This window comes from Passer montanus, unplaced genomic scaffold (assembly GCF_014805655.1).
Source record: "Passer montanus isolate IOZ18808 unplaced genomic scaffold, ASM1480565v1 scaffold8, whole genome shotgun sequence".
NCBI lineage: Eukaryota > Metazoa > Chordata > Aves > Passeriformes > Passeridae > Passer > Passer montanus.
In genome coordinates, this window is record NW_024373256.1 from 11,276,798 (window position 1) to 11,297,587 (window position 20,790).

At 44.4% G+C, this 20,790-nt stretch overlaps 1 protein-coding gene across 2 annotated transcripts in view; it reads right to left on the reverse strand.

Annotated features, from left to right (window-relative positions):
* Window positions 1–20,790, reverse strand: part of ABAT (4-aminobutyrate aminotransferase) — a 43,474-nt gene that overhangs the window by 16,977 nt on the left and 5,707 nt on the right. Inside the window, exons 1-5 of one of the 2 annotated variants that reach the window (XM_039731943.1) lie at window positions 19,734–20,355; window positions 12,043–12,166; window positions 3,262–3,359; window positions 2,401–2,430; window positions 1,698–1,815 (exon numbers count right to left, since the gene is read on the reverse strand). In XM_039731943.1, coding sequence (XP_039587877.1) covers window positions 1,698–1,815; window positions 2,401–2,430; window positions 3,262–3,359; window positions 12,043–12,112 — 316 coding nt within the window. In that variant the 5' untranslated portion in view covers window positions 12,113–12,166; window positions 19,734–20,355. Of the gene's footprint in view, window positions 1–1,697; window positions 1,816–2,400; window positions 2,431–3,261; window positions 3,360–12,042; window positions 12,167–19,733; window positions 20,356–20,790 lie in introns of those variants that run through there. The other variant, XM_039731944.1, reaches the window with a different exon arrangement.

Here is a 20,790-nt window from a genome sequence, read left to right on the forward strand (position 1 = left end):
TCTTGTCATTCAGTACAACTGAAACACTTAAATGAATGTTGTGTGTTGGGCTTAGGTCAGCCTGTAAGTATGAAATTTCCACTTACTCTTTGTTGCTGCACATCTTAGAGCCATAATTTGAGAATGTTCAAGAAACACTGTACTGCAGCTCCTTTGGGACTGAGAAATGTGTTCCCTAGCATAAAACCCAGCTTGTTCTTGGGAGGGCATTGCCTCATGAGAAGGAGGAACTACATGGCTTAGGTCAGTCACAGCAGTGGAGTCTTGTCTTATGTCACCAACCAGAGAAAGTAAATTGCAGAGCCCCTGCCCATTTCTGCCCATTAAGAAAATATTTCCTCCATAATACTTCAATATTCTTTACACAAAACTGTATTAAAAGAGGTATGCTTGCACCATCCAGCTCCAGAAGGTCAGAAAGCCTCAGTGCACTGTCTGTACAGTTTCATTCTTTTGGGGTATGCACTGACTTTCATACTTTGGAGTGTGCATTTGACTACATGACTGAGACTTGTTTCTCCAAATCAATTTCTTGTGTGGAGAATGGGAAGCCATGTAAACACATCTCCTTTCCTAGAACCTAAAATCCAACCTCATTGGTATCCAAGCAATCCTGGGTCTCACCCCTATTTCCTCATGAGTGGAGGCCAAAATTATCTCAGTGCAGCCTGAAAGATACAAAGCAGTGAGAGCTTGTGATGGAGGAAAGAAGCTACAGACATTGCAGGCTCAGGAATGATTTCACTGACTGAGTGCTGCAGGACACCAACAGCACTGGCTGCAAAGAAGGCTGGGGTATGTGAACACCCATAGCAGTCACAAGGTCTTAGATGCCAGAAGTTTGGTAACAACCTGAACATCATCAAATTCTGTTTCCCAGGAAAGGAGGCCTGTAGGGATGATTTTGAGTCATCACAGTTTCTATACATAGTACAAAATCTACCTTTTAAATTATACCAGCACTTCTGCTCTTTTTGCTTCTGCAGTAGTGTATTTTTGAGCAGCTGAGAGGAACCATGGATGAGGAGCAAACAAACTGGACTGAACTCCACCAAAACCTGTATGCCTTGCAGCTGGGGCTCACATTTCTGCCTTGCTTCTGCTTGCAAGGCTTCCCAAAGCAATCAGCTGACTCTCCCAGGCACTTGCCAGGCCCTGTGCCTGCTCTCCCAGACAAATGAGCTGCCACCTTTGCCTTCAGTCAGTGCCACAGCTCAGTGCTGGGCTTGTTTCATCCTGCTGCAGTCCACATGGCTCACTCTTTTTTTCCCCCACTTATTTTGAGATAGAAACATTAACTAAACCATATAATTTCATGTTAAAATGTCCACATTATGCTTATTAATATTTAAAATAGTAACGTACTGTTACAGAATCACAAAGTCACAGATCCAAGCCAAAAAATACAACCTGAATTGTGAAACTTGCACATTCAAATTGAGATTAATACTAGAGCTTCTTCCTGGCACCACTATGCACTTTAAGAGAGCTTTAGGTATAGAATTTGTAGTTCCTCCAGCTATCCAAACCCACCACTACACAGTACACAGCAGTGAGCTGTCCCTGATCACAACAAGGTGTTCATTATGTCACTTCTGTTTTTTAAAATTAATCAACCAATTTCCCCGGTAGTGCCTGAGATAAGAAAATGACAGGTTGAGGACAAAACAAAACATTTTGGTACAACTGTCTCCTACCTATTGGGATGGAAGAAATCTGAGAGTAGAGGTCCAACATACGATTGCCATCTACATCTACGAGGTAATTCCCTCGGCTCTCTTCATAATTGCAAAAGAAGTGCACAGCTTCTGCATTCTTCAAGGAAAAAAACAATTAGTGCTTTCAAAAGTGGCAGTACGTAGGAAGGTGCAACTAATGGTTATACAGCCAAATCTGATAAAAATATCTGATGCTAGGATAAAAAAGCACATTATATTCACTGCATGGGAATATCTGTACAGCTATTTTTATACTGACTGTTAAAAGGGTAAGTCTTTACTTTTTCTACAGAAATGAAGCACAGACGTGGAGAAATTGCTCATCTTAGGAAGGCAATATGTACTTAGGCTGACATACTTTTAAACTCAAGCTATAATATACCTTGTTTTCATTGGCCACTCTGTAACAACTCTGAAGTTTTTCTTTAGACACACATAGTTTAAACACATACGTTGAAAGAAAAATCCCTGATGCTAGCAAAATGATCCTGCAGTATTCAAAATATATACTACAAAAGATTTTATTCAAATGCATATATAAACCACACATAATGTACTCAGAGTGGAAACCCTGAGTCACTGTTTCACCTTTCTCTGTGGCACAAACATACAAACCAGGATTTTAAAACAAGTTCTGAAATCAAAGTTAACACCCTCCAAAACAGAAAACTTGACAAATTACCTGAATGCCATTCAGCTTCTTCATTAATTCCTGTAGAAAAACAAATGTCACAGTCTCAGGTGTGTAATTTGGCAAATACTAATGGAGAATGTTTATTTCTTTTTCCTGATCCCATAAATCATATGCAAACTTTGTAGTCCTGTGTGCTTACCAGGCAACTCTACCTGCCACAGGAACTTTCATGGTGCATCTTGCAAATATTACAGTCAAAACTATGACCTGTGGCATGCAGAGCTAAACGGGCTGCAAACACAGTTTAACTGTAAATCTCCAAAAAGGGAAAGCTGCCTCTTCTATATTGACCAACTGAACTGAGAAAACAAGAGAGAAATCAGAAAATAAGAGAAGCCAGAGTCACACAGAAGGGATACTGGTATATTGGTTCTAGAAAGACAGCTCCTTTTTGTTAAAAACAACATAAAAACCTCACAAAAAACCAAAACCCACCACATGCACAAATGCTGATTCTGTCAATATCCAGCAAATTCAAACTCTTGCTTCATTTCAAAACCTAAGCATTATTTAATATAATGAAAAGTTTCTATTTCAGCAGGAGGACGAGTGACCAAGCCTGATCAGATGTTTTATTAAAATGATGCTCTTTTGCTTTGAATTATTCTGTGGGAATAATTATTATTAGTATTATATGGGAACTTGGTAGCTGAGACTCAGATCTGCCTCTTAGAGAGGGGCATTTTATTCATGAGCTTCTCATTCTCAACCTCCTGATAAAAGTGGGCATAGACTTATGGAATTATATTTATTCATATCAGATTTAAGGTTTGAAATAAATCTGTTTTCCAGCAAGTTAAACACAGCTAAAGATAAAAAAAACCAAGTTACTATACTTTGGAAACTTACTCTAGATCGTGGTCCAGGAACTTCTGTCTTCATCAGAGGTCCATCATAATCAAAATCCACGTCAATTTTAGCTGCAGCTTGACTGATATGCCTGTGTCCTGTAAGAAATAATGAAAACCTGAGTACAGACCGTATTTTCTGTGCTCTCCTTTTAGAAGATACATCCATACTTTGCCTGACTGAAAACACTTGACAGATGAGACCAATTACACTGAGCTGTCTGAAGTGAACTATGTATCTCATCTTTGACCAGTCTTAAAATAAAACCAATACCAGTGAGGCGGCATTAAAAAAAACCAAACAACAAACCAAAAAATCCCAAGTGAAATCACAAGGCAACCCCAGAGAAAGAGAGGCAAATCTTCCAGTAAAGCACAGGAGTATTGAGAGCATATCTCTTTCCATCTCTTTTGTTGAGTCTGCCCATTATGCCCCGTGCAAGCTTTTGCCATAAATTCCCCACTCCTACACAGAGATGGACAACTACCAGTAATAACCAAAAAGCCTGATGGAGTCCACAGGAAAAATCCAGTATGATGCTTTTCAATAGCCCAAAGAACACTCTTTGGGAAAGTTTTCTCTCAGGAAAGTAAATGGCCTTGTCTCACATAAACCAGCATCCTGCAGTGCAGCTCTGAAACCTGAGTCCAGTCACTGCCAGTTTTCTTTCTGATCTTGCTGGTTTTTATCCACACGTGTAGGGAATCATAATAAACGTGACACCTTAATGAAAACAAAAGGCAAAAATCTCCTGTGCTTTACCAACAACAGGTTCTCCTTCCCTTTCTGAAATAACTGTTTTAAAACCCAGAGTTCAGGCAAACTTCATATGACAGAGACAGTTCTGGTAAGCATATATTCCAAATATGTACATATTCCATTAAGGGGATTATGGGATAATATGGGGATTGCACATTTGCAAAAAAAGGAAATACAGACACCAAAGCTCTACCAAGGAGATCAGCAGAGACTATGAGCTTGCTCTGGTTACATATTGAACTAAACAAACATTCTTGGCAATTACATTTTTGTCATGGAGAATCTGCAAACCTCTACCCAGCACGGTATCAACAACAAACTGATCTTTATACTCTTAACTTGGGGGAATCACACTCAGACCTGAAAGAAGAGGGCATGACTTTTTTAATATCTGTGGTAGACATTTTTAAGCTGGTGTAATCTGGATGGCCCAAAATGAAGATCCTTAGCTCTCCTTGTCACCAGCTGCAGCTCAGATCCAGGCTCAGCCTGGCAAGTCAGGCAGCACCAGCTCTTGCCTGGGCACTTGGAGCAGCAGGGTCTGAAGGTGCCACTCACCACATCCTGCTGTGCCAGGGCCATGCTGCCATGTGCTAAACCAATAAACTGCACCCCAGTTTGGCAGAGGTGCAGGGAGGGAGATGCCTGGGCAGCCAGGCCAGCAGTCAAACACAGGGAAACACCTGGGGTGCAGCACTGCCCAAGAAACCCTGACAGCACCACTTCCATCCATACCCACCTCTCACTGCCAGAGCTCTGTTCCAGCAATGTACTGAAAATGTTTTGTGTTTGGAGGTAACAGTTGTTAAATAAACCAAATATTTATCAAGGAAAACAGAAGGTATCCTGTGATACTGCTCGGCAGTGCTCCGAGCACAGCATTCAGCCAAAATTTCCAACAGTGACTCGAGACATTTGCCTCAGCTTGTGTCAGCCCAAGCTGGGATGTCTCAAGCAAGCCTGATTTCAAGAAACTATTTGGAAAATCACCGCGCTTTGAAAGCATCTTTGAGTACTTAAAGTCACTGCTCATCTTGGGAAAACTTAGTCTGCAAAGATGATTATTCTCCCCAGCTTTAATTCAGATGCGTCAGTGCCTCTCTGCAAAGCTATTAATAGGTTTTGTTACAGCAACACCATTTTTGTGGCATTCTGTTTAACATTCATGTAAATTTGGAGACTGCATGGCAACTGCTCCACTGAGGGGGGAAAAGCTACTGCTTGTAAAAGATCAAAAGGTGACTCTTGGCAGGGGGGATGTTGGGGGCACACCCAGGCTGTGCCAGGCACAGCACTGACACACAAGGAGCTCTCCTGGCTAAGGGCACCCAAACAGCACAGACACAGCCTCTCACTGCCATATGGCCCAAGACTTTTGCAGCCCAATGCTCCCTTGGTGCTCAGGGCTATTAATAGGTTTTGTTACAGCAACACCATTTTTGTGGCATTCTGTTTAACATTCATGTAAATTTGGAGACTGCATGGCAACTGCTCCACTGAGGGGGGAAAAGCTACTGCTTGTAAAAGATCAAAAGGTGACTCTTGGCACACCCAGGGGATGTTGGGGGCACACCCAGGCTGTGCCAGGCACAGCACTGACACACAAGGAGCTCTCCTGGCTAAGGGCACCCAAACAGCACAGACACAGCCTCTCACTGCCATATGGCCCAAGACTTTTGCAGCCCAATGCTCCCTTGGTGCTCAGGGACGTGTCCAAAGCCGTGTGGTGACAAAGGTAAAGAAGCCCAGCAGTTTGGAGTAGCTGAGAACCGCAGCTCAGCTGAGGGCAGCAGTTTTCTGAGCACAGGGTATGGCCCCAGCCCTGCTCCCTTTACAGCCCATTTCCTCATTTCCAGCCTCACACTGCCCTTGCTCTGCAGGCCAAACAGGAGCTCGGGCCACTCTCCAAAGGCACAGAGGAGGTCAGAGCCCTGCCAAAGGCAGCCTGGGCACCCCTGCCTGGGCACTCATGGCTTTCTGGCAGCCCTCTCTCCTGCACCCCTGCAATGCTTTGTTCTGCAGGCCCAGAGAACAGCAGGACACGGGTGCTGCCTCCTCTCTCCAGTGCCTGTGGCCCTGCTCACAGCACAGCTCTGGGACGTGGCTGCTCTCCTGTAAAGGCTTTTCCAGGCACTTGGACAGGGTGATGGATGGCTGCATCAATACCTGCTTTGTTTAGCCTGGAGGAGGATTTTTCAGGCCATGCTCTGTCTCCCTTGCTTCCCCCCAGCCCCAGCATCAGCACCACAGTCTCCTAATGGTGCAAGAAAATGCAAATAAATCAGGTCACTCACTGTAGTGCTTCATCCCCTGGGAAACTGCAGCAGGCTCTGCTCAGCTGGCATTTCTATCTTGAAGGTACTCAATGAGCTTTGCAACTCAGCCCATATTTTTACTGTTTAACTTTTTAATATCAACTTACCCTGCAACAGAAACCCTGAAGACAGAAGACACAATGTAATTCAGGCTACTCCAACTGGATATTTGGGAGTTATAGACGTTTGCAGGCCAGGACTGGGTTTTTGCCTCCCAAAAAGACAGTGGAGAAGGGATAGGTAAAAACTGAGATTGTCACTATGACCAAGCAAGGTGTTTTCAAGAATTGAGAATCCCTGGTAGCTGGTTCCTAACTAACAGCATTAACTTTGTAATAAAAGGTAATCCCTTGATTTTCTGTTGGCATCTGAACAAACTACCTTAGAAAAAGAGGATTTTGTGTTATATTATCTTAAGAACAGGAGCAAATGACAGAACCTCAGTTCTCATGTTCCAAATGTGTAGAGCTAATGGGCTCTGACCAAGTGTCCTTCTCTAAAGAAGCATTACCACAGCTCTTAAATTACATTTAGCTGACATGACCAAGAACAGCACCCTTTTTTCCCCTGATAAACAAAGCTGTCTCTTTTTTATCATGGCAAAAGTCAAAACACAAGCACAGGTTAATAAACCTCATTCAGAGAGCACACAGGCTGAACAATTTGCACAGAATTTTCTACCCATCCCATTTAAAGAAGGTGGGCATAATAAGTTAAGTTCTATTTTTCTTGCAGACTTCTCAAAGCTCTCATCACACATAATCTTTCTGAACACTTGAATAACATCACCAATTTATCACATCCTTCCTTTTCATCCAGCAGGATGTCATCACATGCTAGCAGGCAGAAAAGCTCATTTCCCAACTTTGCTTCCCCACGCTGCCCCCCTTTCTCTCCAGGGGTCCCAGTCAGCAATTTTAACAAAGTGCTACATTGCTATAGCAACATAATTAATATAAGTGCACCCTGCTAATTTGGGGATGCTGGTAGTCACAAAGAGCACCACTGCTGGCAGGTCTGTGCTGAGTGCTGATCTCTGATAACAGAGCTGCAATCAAGGCAGGGCTAGAAAGAGCCTGAACCTCTCATGTGTCTGACCAAAAATAACACTCACATTACCACAGTTCCTGAGTGTGCAACTGGATATTAGCTGGGAGAAACTCCAGTGGAGGCACTGAAAGGACATGGGTGTAACGAAGAGAAGGAACAATTCCAAGGAAAGGAAAAGAAGAGGAATGAAAGCCCCTAAGCAGAGCTCTCAAACACAAGAGTCTTGCTGTGAAGGGCTGCAGAGGGGAAGCCCTGCAGTGCCCAGGGAGGCACATGCCATGTGCCACACCACTGCTGCCCTGGGCACGTGCAGACAGGCAACCCCCCTTGCATGGCCTCAACCTCCCCTCCACAGTGTCGATCAAACCACCTTCCAGACAGAATTTTTAGAGCATGGAGGCCCTGACAGCCAAAAGTAGGAGGACTGTGATTTCCTCTGAGTCCTCTTTATGTGTTACAAGTAGAATCTGTTACTAACAGATCTTGAAAGGGAATGGCAAAAGGCCAGACTAGCTAGAGATGTTTGGGAAATGAACATCACTATTGCATAACATTGTGAAAAGTGAGATTGCTATTTACAGAGTGCTTATGCTGCAAGATCAGAAGCTCTTCCACATGAGATTGTCTGTGTTTCAGCACTCCCACATACACACTTTGGATTCTCCAAAGATGAAGGCAAAAACTAATACCACACAGGCCATGAAGAAGTGGAAACTCCTGGAATCAAAAACAAGAGAAATTCCCCTTCACCATCCCAGCACAATCCCAAATCAGCTCCTCAGGAGAGTTACAGGAGCATCCAACCACTGCTCTTGTAGTTCTTGTGATCTGAACCAGTTGTAACATCCTCTCTCTTCCAACAGCTCAACAGCTACAGAGCTCATCAGGGCACCTCTGGAGGTGAGCAACCAACCACAAGGAACACCCTTGGGAAAACAAGGTGGGAAAACAGCCAGCAGCCAGCCTTTGTGGCACAGAAGGAACAAGAAAACTGGATGGGAGTATCACATTCACTCAAGAAACTGAGAACAGCAGTCCGGCTCAGACTCTGCCTTGTACCAGAGCCTGCTTACAACAACAGGTTTTATGTGATTGTTTTTATATAGCTCAGCTTTGTGAAAGTGTGTGATCAGACAGAAAAGTAAAGGTTCCTCAGTCCAGCAGGAGAGGTTGCACTCCAGTTTCCAGGGCTTCAGTTGAAGCTGACCTCAAGCTGACCTCTACAATCCCAAGAAGGGGATTGTTCTCTGCTTCTGCCACACATCCCTCACACAAATCCAGGCTGTTCTCTCTGATTTCCTTAGGGAGGCTCTTAATGTACAAACCAAATAAAAAAAGTAAAATGTCTTTGCAAGGATCAATACTGGAGACAAAAGTGTGACTGAGAATAAATCATTCTCATGGCTTTCCAGCCTCTTTGTGGTAACTGTGGTGGGGACAAGTCAATAACTAGTATGAACATCTCTCAGACTTTACTGCAGTGCACCCAGGTGCTAAACATTATTATCCTCTCCAGAGAGACAGCAAACAGGCTGAGTTAGGTGAGGTACAGCCTCAACAAGTGCTAGTCTACTTAGTGCACTGCACTGGAAGGGCACAGACTCTGGAGGAGAAAAATTGGACCTCCGAGGAGAGACTCAATCAGTATTCAGCAGAGAGAAAAGTATGAGGTCTTGTGGGAGATAACAGTTATCAAACATGTAAAAGGCTGCTGCAAAGAAAAAATAAACATTCCAGCCTCCAGGTCCTTTGAGGGCAGGACAAATAGTAAGGATTTGATTTTTATCCTGTTGTGAAACTTAGGCTAAATATTAGAGAAAAAGTTTTAAAGGTAAGGTCAGTCCAGCAATAAGAAAATTGCCTGGGGAGGCTGCAGAAGCTGCAGAACAGATCAGCATCCTAGAAGGGCATGGCCATGCACTAATGCAAACTGATGCTACCTTCAGGCAGCAGCCTGACCTTCTGCCATGCTTTCAGTGCAGGATTCAAAGACAAATTCAACCCCTTTGGGTAATCAGCAGGAAACTGAACTACATCTCTGGAGTGCCAGCCTGTCCTAATAGCTGTGGGACTGCCCTACCAGCCAACAACCAACTGCCTCCAAAGCATGGAGCCAGAACAGCTTTCCTGCTGCAGTGCCAGCTGATAAAAGCAGAGCTGGCACAAAGGGAATAACCACTGACATGCACACTACCAGTTGTGATCAGCTTGCAGCACACCAGGCTGACAGGAACAACAGAACTCAATTCAGGTAAGATGTAACACCAAGATACACCCTCATTCTCCACCAGCAGCCTGGCCCTGCCTGGCTGATTCCCACAGAGAGCGCAATGCAGGAGGCTTTGTAAAAGAAAGATTAGGTTAGTTACTCACTCTGTTGTCATTCTGCCACCCTTCACATTCTAGTGAACTTTATCTTTGAGGGCAAACTATCAAGCAGATCAAACAGAGAAGGAAAACAAAAGCATACCTGATTAAGGGCTTCTTTTCAAGAAGGGTGTGATACTTACAGGCTTCACATTTTTGGGTAAGATTTAAGCCGGGTATTGCTTATCATTTATTACTTATTATCATGTGTTTTCCTCAGCTTTTGCATTTTGATCAACTTAAATAATTTCCATTTTCCATTTCTAGTTTGCTTGCCAGGGTTTAACATTGTGTAAGGAGAACAGTGTGCAGTGGTTAAGTAACAAAGATTTTCTAACTACAGAAATAGTCAAGGATGAAAAAAACCTCTTTGTGTAAATAAATTTGTTGTAGATTCAAGATGAACAGGAAGATTTGCTTAATGCACACATACAACCGAAAAATGACAGCCTAGAGACACAAAGACCCACCAAGAGGCAATCTATTCCCTCCTCTCCACCTCCATCACCCTGTGGCTACCCTGTCACTTCATTATCCACAAAAATAAAGTATCAGCCCAAATGGCACTGCAGGATTTCTGTGGGAGTAATGTACAAGTAAGTCTCTTTTTTAGCCTGTAAATCTCTGAACTCGAGTGCTCAAAAATACCTTGGAGGCAAGCACTCTGGAGCAGAGAGCTCCTGGACATCACCCTGAGCACTTCCCTAAAAGCCACAGAGCCCAGCAGCACTGCAATCTGAGCTGGGGCTCAGGGAAATGGCCTGGAGCTCCAGCTTTGGCTACATCCACTAGAGCCTCCTGCCTGTTCTGTGAGGCAGCAGGGTCACAGGACACAGCTCCTCCTGTCAGGGGCTCTCCTCTTGCTCCATCATTCCTGATCTCTGCTCACTCACACAAGTGCTCAGATCCAAAGGTCACAGGTCCCTGACACAGCCTGCAGCCAAGGCCCTCTGTTATTTGCTTCAGTATTTTAGCAGGCTTGGAAGTTTCCTGGAAGCAAGGATGGATTAATGGAGCCCAGAGCTGCCTTCCTTTCTTATGGGGATCTACACTCCCTCACTGATGGTGAGAAAGGAAGAGGAGTTTGGGCACCTGTCCTCCACTGCCCACCTGCACCTCTGTGCTTGGGAAGCAGCAGGAATTGTACAGGACACTGGGAGGGACAGGGAGCACAAAGTGATGCTGAGGTGACAGATTAGCTCAAAGGACTGCCAGCTAATGAGTCCTGCTTGCTGCAAGCACTTCCCACTGCCCACGATGGACCCAAGGCTCCCTGCTCCTGCCCAGGGTGGACAATCAGTGTGTCACTCCCAGAAACAGACACACATCCTGCACTGAAACACTAATACCTTCTAATAGTTGTAACGCCCGACTTGGTGCTCTTTAGTCAAAGGTCAGTTGCTCCCTGAAGTGTATTATTTAAAAGGAAATCAATGATGTTTAAGTTTCTGAGCAAATGGAAGGGTGTGCTTGGTTTATCCTGGCAGTGGCAGAAGGAGCACAGTGGCATTGCAGAAGGAGGGTGGAAGGACAAGAGAAACACTAAGATTTACTCAGTCCCAAAAAAAAAGCCATATTCATATTCAGCCATACTGTATTCAGTATAAAAGTACATGGAATGTACATTCTTAAAACTCCACACCCCTTTGTCCAACACAGCCAACAGGAGTTTCAATTTTTTATCTATTTTACAGAGACTGCAGGTTTAATATAGACATACACATGCTAAATTTCAAGTCAGGGCCAAGCTAAAACTTGCCACTCAGGAGGAAGCAGGTTGAGCTGTGTGGCAGGTTTTTATTTCACACTAGAGCTCACTCGAGGCAGAAACACACAACCCCAGTGAGGGTCACACCTTCATGCCAGTCACACAAAACCTCTTCACAAGGGATGATGGGCAAGGTTGTGCTACACAGCACGAAGAGAAAACCCAGCTCATTTTGATGGATGATTGTCTCATCTCTGCACCATGTAGTACCAGAGAGTAAAAGCAGAGTTCCAAGGCTGAAGAGCTTTACTTCAGTTAGCATAGTTACAGGGCAAATTATTAACTTGATACATTCTTGTTTGAAGAATGAAAAAAAATCAGATATACTTTGGACTACAATTGTGGTCCACTTTAGACTACAATTGCATTATTATCTAAGATGCAGAACATCATATTCCTCAAGTTTTGAAAGACTCAACACCACAGGATAAACCCCAGCAAGGTTCAAATTGGAATTCTGTCCACCAGTATAAAGTTAACACTTAGCAAGTACAAAGCAGAAAAACACAAGGAAACACTTACCAAATACCAGCAGTCTGGAGTTTTGCTGCAGGCAACAGGTAAGCTGTCGACTAAGCAACATTGACGCCATTTTATCTTTACTGAAAAAGACTCAATCTTGAGAGATTTCTTTCTGGTTGATGTTCTGGAAAAAAAATAAAAAAAGAAAAGAAAACACTTATTCATGTCCCTATAGATGCAGCCACTATTACTGTGCTGTTCAACTCCCCCTTTCATTAATTTCCATCCAAAGGCACCAAGAGCATGGTTTGGTGGATTAATGCTGATGTTCACAGCAGTCTCAGGATTGAGCCACACGTCTGATTCTTGGCTTGGTCTTGCTAAGGCAAATTAAAGGCTTGGTCTTGCTAAGGCATAAAGCTGTATGTCCCAGCTTCAGCAGGGCCAGGGGGTAAAGGCAGAATCTATTTGCCCTTGCTCTTCCTCTACTTTCTCTGTATATGTAGCCTATGTTGAACTTTTTAAAAAATGTTTTCAGTCAATCTCTCACGCCAAAGCTGTTGTTTTTGATTTCACCTAAATGTATGAGGAAAACCTCATCTAAAACTAAAGACAGCAGGAGAAGCATTAGGAAATAAAAGAAAATAAATCCCCTGAAAAAAAAAAACCCCAGCTTTTTACCCATTAATCACAACTCTGTGAAGAGAGAATGTGAGAGCTGAGATTGTCCAGCCTGAAGGCTCAGATTGCATCCCACCAATGTGTAATAAATACTTGGTGGGAGGGAGTAAAAAAGGAGCCAGGGGCTTCTCAGAGGTGTCCAGTGATTGGATAAGAGGCAATGGGCACAAACTAAAATACTCTGAGCTAAACACAGGAAAACTCCCAGCAGGTTGCCCAGAGAGGGCACGGAATCCCCATGCCTGGAGAGATTCACAACCCAAATGGTCCAGAGCAGACTGCTTTAGGTGCCACTGCCTGGGCAGAGGGCTGGACCAGACCCCTCAGCTCCCTGCCAAGCTCAGCCATTCTGTGGTTCCACCTCAGCTGGTTACATGTAAATGACCTTGGAAAGTCAAGTAGCATGAAAGACAACATGCCTCCCTTTTCACTATGGATCACTTGTGCAGAAAGCCTGGCTGAAGTCAGGAATAGATGAAAGAGGTCATTGAATTATTATCCAGGACACAGGTTAAATTCAAACTGCACACTTATCAGCGTGGCCCCTGTGCTCTGTGTAGGACATGGAGCCTTTGCCTGGCATTTGCACCTTGCTGGATGCACACCATGGAGCAGCAGTGGACCGAGGCCTGCAGTCCAAGTGGCAAAATGTCACTATTATCCATAAACCCGGAAAAAATTCTATTTAACAAATACACTCAGAGTAGAGCTGATCTTCCAGCAGATCACAGTTTACAGCTTCCATCAGTCCTATGCCATCAATAAAACATGCCAGCAGATGTTCAGGACCAGATGCAGGAAAGTAGCTGAACTATTGTTACCATGACAGCAAGTATCTCATACCCAGAACTAAACTATCACAGATTTCATTTCTGTATTGTCTTTATGTGAAACACTATTTGTTCTCCTTCACATGTGGGCTTTTTCAAAATATATAAAAGAAAATAAAAAACTTCTTGCCTACAGAGATTTATAAATTCATAGACCTATTAAGAGTCAGGAACAAAACCAATTCCCTGTGCCTCCCCAGACAATTGACATAGCACTTGGTTTCACTTAGTTCAAGTTAAAATTCAAGGTAGTTTGCAATGTGCCAAGATGAGCAAACACTTGCACAACACTTGTGCACACACTGGAAAAGCAAGATTACCTTCCTAAGACTTTGGGTTGCAACTGCAGAGGGAACTAGTTAATTTTGTTTTCAGTAAAGCATAACTTCACTTATAAGACAAGATTAGTTTAATTAATTCATTATGTTTTCTTTCTCAGCTTCTTTCTTTACTTGTGCTAACTTTTGCATAATCAATGTGTGAAGAAATATCCCAACACCATGGATTTCTTATCTCATGGCCACCCTCTAACAAAAAACAAATGCCAGCCTAAGTCAGTAAGAAAATGCCCAGCACCTCGATTGATGTCCTAAGCTCAAAGCTGTTTATCTGCTCTATACTACTCTAACCTCCAACTCCCTCTGTAAGTTTCCTCTGCAAAGTGTTACTTTTTTAGAGTCTTTAGGAAGCTGTCAAAAAGTGAACACAGCTTTGCAGGAACTCACAAAAGGAGCAGTGCAAACATACTTAACAACCCACCAAGGTTCACTCCTTGTTCTCGTGCCCTTCAGTCATCTCCCATGGGGGTTTTACTGCCAGCTGCCCAACTTTCCTTCTCCACAAGGATGAGATGCCTCTTCACCTACAAATCAAACATCCCTTCCACAGCTGTACCAGGTTTCCCTTCTTCCTTCCCTAGGTGAACCACACCTATGTCTGCTTCCAGAATGTGACTTATTTCTAATTATATTTACAGTTTATCTCAGGTCCTTTAATAGTTAAACTACAGTATTCATTAGAGGCTCAAAAATAGAATTGGAAATTATATTGGCTTTCTGAACTACTCGTAGAAAAAAACTACTGCATGAGGCTTAAAAATAAAGTAGCTTAGCCCTAATTTTCCTTGACAGTTCTTACATAAAAAGTTTTATCATTTTCTAGTCCAGAGTCAGAATAAATCACGCAACATCACATGTGACTATAACTAAACCCAGCGTCTTTTCCATCTCCATTAGACACACAGGCTCTCACAGGAAATCAGCTGATGTGATTGGGATCTTAGTCTAAGCACACATTATTTGGTTACCACAATAACTAACTGAATTTTGCCTCCATAGCCCATCTCCTGATGGATTCCCACCCAGCCTGATCCAGCACTGTGAGCAGCAGCAGTTTGCAATCCAGCAGAATCAGCTCCTGCACGTGTCAGAGCTGCAGTGCTGCCACGCTCCATCACCCTGCTGCTCCCGAGCCACTGCAGCCACACAAATTCCCAAAACCCAGGCAAAACACAGCACCAATTTCAGATATCTGACAGGAAAGGGGATGGGAAGGACCATCAGAACACAAAGATGTGACAGCCTTCCAGAAAAAGATTCATAAGTCTTCCCTAAACATTTTTCCCCTACTGGGAGCTGTCTGAGCTGGAGCAGGCATCGGTGCAGATGACTCCACAGAAATGCTATTCTGAAGTGAATCTCAGCACCTTCATTTTCCAAATACATTTGCATAATTTTGTCAGTAATTTTGAGAGCTGTCTGAGCAGGAGCAGGCCATCAGTGCAGATGACTCCACAGAACTGCTATTCTGAAGTGAATCTCAGTACCTTCATTTTCCAAATACATTTGCATAATTTTGTCAGTAATTTTGCATTATATAAACTGTGTTTGCCACTGCATGTGTTTAAGTCACAGCCACATTCTTCTAGTAAGAAAAAATATTTTCATTTTCAATGAGGAAGCTCAGTCCAGTTTACCACACACATGAAGCATAAGGATATATGGATTTTTAAAATTCATGCTGTGAAATTGGATGGTTTTTTTTTTAAACAGCAGCTGCTAAATTTCTGTACCAAGAGATTATTTATGACAAATTAGTAACTAGAGAGAACAGCAGTCATTCAGCAGCAGCAGCCTACTGGGAACGCAGAAAGAAGTATTGTTTCCATGAGTGAATGACCTTGTATTTCCTGGGGGGGAAACTCTGGAAAAAGTTTTAGAAAGAGGGGGCTTGATCCTGATACAAGAGAGAAAATAGACAAACTAGGATTTGTGCAGCAATCTCACTCCCTAGCAGAGAAGCTAATGCAGCATGACATCGAGTGCCAGGCTGCAGCTCCCAGAACCTGCCCTGGAAAACATCCTCTGGGGAGGTGCACAGGTAAAGGCAAAACTGAGACCCAGCAGGATGGCAGGAGAAGTCAGCTCTGCACATTTGCATCTCTTTCTTGCAACTCTGCCAAAGACACAGAAATCTGTTTGAAATTCATGGGGGACATTCATCTGTCCCTCAGCTGCTCCAAACCCATTTAACCAGGAACAATTAAGTGGTTTAGAAACAGCAGCACAAGCTGCATTGGGCAATTACTTCACAAGGCTTCCAAAGAGTGGATTTGGGGTGGCTGGGGAGCAGGGAGGGTCCTAAAGGCAAATTTATTACTTTTTTTTTTTACTGTTTTCCTTTGCTTGACTCTTCTAGGCTGCACAGCAAGGGTGCAGTCATGCTAAGTGCTAATTGTGAAATTTCAAGCATCTCTAATTATCTCTTAGTCCTGTTTTCTTGGATCCACCTGGATGTGAACCCAGTAGTGGGCTCACACACTGAGCTGTACAGGGGCTCTGGTGGGTGCAGAGGCTGCAGAGCCCTCTCCCTGCCTCAGAGCTCACAGCAATGCCAACCCTCCCTTCCCACAGCCAGCCTGCCCTGGCACCCCCAGGTCAGCTGGCACAGACAGGCTGCAAGGAGGGAGTCCCTCCAAGGGTCTTTACTTCACAGCTCAGCATGCTTTGACACTGCTCTTTCTTCATCTGCCTTTTAACAGCAGAAGGAACTGCAAACAGAAGAAGCAAGTCAGCTGTGGTTCCTGAGAATAAAAAGGACAATGCTGAAAAGTCAGGCAGGACCCAGGTCCATCCTGGACTTGTTAAAGGGGCCCAAATCTCCTGGTTTGTAGTGCTCATGAACAAGCATCTTTATTTATCTTGTATCTCATCAACAAGCAGGACATAGGTGATTTAGCTCAGGTATTTTACTTCTGTAAACAGCTCAAGGAGATCTGAGTCTGGAATAGCCCCACAATTTCACAAAGAAATATAAGCAGGGATAAGGCAGAAGACAGTCAAGGCTGTCATCTGTTAAACATAATCATGTCCTTCCTCAGACTGCATTTGAGGAAGAATCAGGTAATGCAATGTCATCATGCATAAAAAGATCCAAAGAACACAGCACTTGCTGTTTGAAAATGGCACAGCCCCACCCTCCTTTGGGCAGTCCACATCCAGCAGATCAAAGCAGGAAACAACTGCATGAGTTCACCAGTTAGTGACAGAGCACAGGTGACATTAGAAATCCTGACTTGCTGCTTTAGCCCCTTAAATGTAGTAAACAATGTAAATAAAGAGGTCTGGCAGCATGCTGATGTATGTAACTGCAGTTCACTTGGTCCCAGGAGCAGAGTTAAGAGTTCAGTATAGACTGTGCATTTATCAAAGCCTGAGTACACACAATGAAATACAATAGGTCCTTTTACTTCTGCTGGGGTTTTATCCCAAAGTATAATTCTGAAACCAATTTGGATTAGTTTACAGCAGCATTTGCAGGAGAAGTCTGTAAAGGTATCACCAAGAATTTAGCAATTCAGTCAGAGCTAGGCCAAAGTTATCTCAAATTAAATAGGATAGAATAGTCCTGTTAAGAAGAGTTTCAAGAAAATTTACATCTAGTGTTCATAAAAGGCTAGCATTGGATTTTTTCATTAAGTATCTATACAAACGCAGAACAAAACAGAGCTGGAACCCTCAATTTTAATAAGATCAGTACAAAGGCAGCATCCTCATGAGAGGGCACAGCAAAGCAAAAGAAGTTGCTCATCCCCCACCTTGATCCACCAAAGGCCACCACAGCCTCATACTCCAAAAGTGAAGGTGGTTACAAGCACCCCACAACATGGAGCTCACACAGCAGGGTCAGGACAGAGATGGACACTCTGAAAGAGGTGTGCTGGGTCTGCAGGACCCAGCCAAAAAAGCCCTGAGCACATCGAAGCTCAACACTTATGTGGCCCAATTTCATGGGCAGCAGCCAAACAACAGCAGTGTGGCTGTCCCCAAGGCCTGGTGAGCCTGTGCCTGCAGAGTGCACCCAGGCAATTCCCACCAGGAGCACCAGGAACAGACCTGCACATGGAAACGTGCATCCACCACCTACATGGATTTTGCCAAAACCCACTTCACAAGCTGACAGGCTGTTTATAATAATCTTAATGGCTTTGCATAGAACAGGATGTAATTGAAAACTCCATGATTGTACTTAAGTTGTCAAGGACACAGTTGTCATAGTTACAAGTAAAGCTCAAGTGTTGGTTATTCAGGGTTGCCTATTTATTTATCGACACCAACAGTGCTGGACAGTCTCACGAGGCCTCAGAAGAACAGAAAAGGAGAGACTTGTTTTGTCCTTCAAGTCTTGACAGAACAGTAAATATTGCACTAAAAGCATAATAAACTGGGATTTTTTGCACATCTCTCTTCTCTCCCTCCACATGAAGCTGGCATTCAAGTCAGTCTGCTGTGAGCACTGCAGCAAAAGCACAAACCAAGCTGCACTGCACAAGATGAAAATCTCACACCTACAGCTTGGAATTACTGTCCAGTATCCACCAGGACACGACAATCCCTACCTGCTTCATGGCACCAGCACTCAGGTCAGGGCTGAACCAGCAGCGCAGCCAGAACAGGTTCAGCCCTTCCATCAAGTTTTAAAACTCATTTGGAGTCTAAAGTTTGACTACACTCATGTGTCCAGGTTCTCCTCCTCAGGTGCCCTCCAATCAGGGTTTGGTGGCTGGATATGAAAATATTATTTTCTTTTTTCTTAAAATAAAATATTTCTGCCCTTGTCTCCGTTTACCCTCTCTCCAAAAATATTGGGCCAAGGAAACTCTCCTGATCCCTAAACCAATGAATAAGAAGAGGCAGGAATGTTGTGATTATGGCACACTAGGATCCAGGTGCCCCACTAAACTCCTGAGCAGCTCATTTTTGATCCAAGAGTTATTGGCACAACTAAGGTGGGATGAGATGTGCCTATACCTTTCCTGTGAAAGTACATTGTCTCAGGGAAACAAAAAATGGAATTGAGAAAGCATCTGCTAGAAATGGGGCAAGTTCCAGATGCAAAGCCAACAGTATCTACACAAATGGTCTAATGCTACACAAATGCTGATAAAAACCAAGTACAACAAAACTTACATTAGCTACAAAAATTCTAATTTTTTAATGGAATTTCTTTGTAGTTCCCCCTGAAAAAAACCTGCACATTGATATTCCAGTGAACTTTACCAGTGAGGTACATATAAAAACGTCTCTTCAAGCCTGTATTAAACATTCCTTCAAGCATATTTTAAATCCATTATTTTAAATGAAGATGGCAACAACATATCCAAACCATGTTCATTTCCACACATTTCCCAGACAAAAACAGCCCAGCTCACAATGGATTAAACAAATTTTGGCACAGCCATGTTTTTCATTTTAGTTGCTCCACAAGCATTCTGTAGTTTTGAAAAAAATAAAGTATCGCAAAATACCCTCAAGTGGTATTTCCAAGGAAATTCAGTTATATTCCTTGTAAGATTTTATTCCTAGCATCTTACAGCTGCCTCCTCAGAGATCAGGAAAATAGATAGATAAATAGCACCAAATAACAGCAGAATTTATTTTCCTGTGCCATAAGGCATAAAACAGATCATTGGAGGCAGCCTGCGCCAAACCAAGGGAAACATCTCAAGCTGTGGTTTCTCAAGGTGACCCCCATTCCAGCTGAGGACACGAACAGCAGAGCCAGCCAGGAGATTTCTTGTACGAGGGGTCCAGAAAACAAACCAGGAGCAGCTATCCCTGCACATCCATGGCAGGGACATGTAACAACACACACACACACCCCTGCCCAAAGCCAAATCCCCCCGGGCACAGAGTGTGCAGCTCTGCGCCCACCCCACCCGCGGGCACACCGGGCACTTACAGGACTCGGATGCAAACTCCAGCTCTCCCCTTGGAAGTGCTGCTCCCACAGCCAGCTCCTGCCTTGGAAGCGCTGCTCCCTGCTTCACTGCCTGCTTCCCGTCAGCGCAGGCTGCTGCTGGTGGGGATTGCCATTGCTGCCAGCTCCTTCCAGCTCCGCGCGGCGGGGACGGGCATCGCCCAGAGGGAGCCCAGCGCCGCAGCCCGGCCGGGGATGCCCCACTTAATGACGGCTAATGGAACCGGCTCCTGGCAGCTACAGCCTGCGCCCGGCCAAAGCCAGCACAGAGGAGCACTCGACTCGTCCCAGACCTGAGAGAATCTGGCTCTGGAACGTGGGTGTCCGAGCTCATCCGAAAGCCTCCTCGGCGGCTCTCTGAAAACAAATCCCGAGGCGCAGAGCCAGACTGCGTTAAGGTTTGAAATGGCTCCTTAGTTTCCAATAATTGTGGAAGTTGAAGAACAGGTTTTGTCCCTAAACCCCTTAATTTGACTCTGGTTTGCGAATCTGCTGAGGGTGACACCCAGGCACACGACTGGCACAAAATAACCTTGTTTTGGCTCGTTCCCTGCAGGCGGTGGCAGGCAGCGCGCATCCAGCGGCACCTCCCGCCGCACACTGCTCCCGACGGGAATGGGGCATGAGGATACCCACAGAACACCAGCACCTCCCTTCAGGCACAGGGATGCAGGGAAAAGCGGCACAGGGTGCCACGGCCGAGGCTGGGCTACCACGGCCAGGTTGCCATGGTGCCGGGGGGCACCAGAACGCAGAGAGAGGCTGAGCCGCTTCAGATTTAAATCCCTGTGACAGCATTTCGGCCGAGCCACTGCACGGTTGCTGTGGCAACCGACGAGTGAAAAATCACAGAGGAAATCTGTAATTATTACAAGCGAGGTGGTGACTTACCCACTTCAGTAATCAGAGCATTAAAGCGGCTCGAGCAGAGGAGGGGAGCTGGTGCCCCCCAAGACGCAGGGCTGCAGTGCAGCAGGGAGCCAGGCAGGACACCCGGGCTGGGGCTCCTGCTTTAAAAATCAGGGGCTTCTGCTTTAGC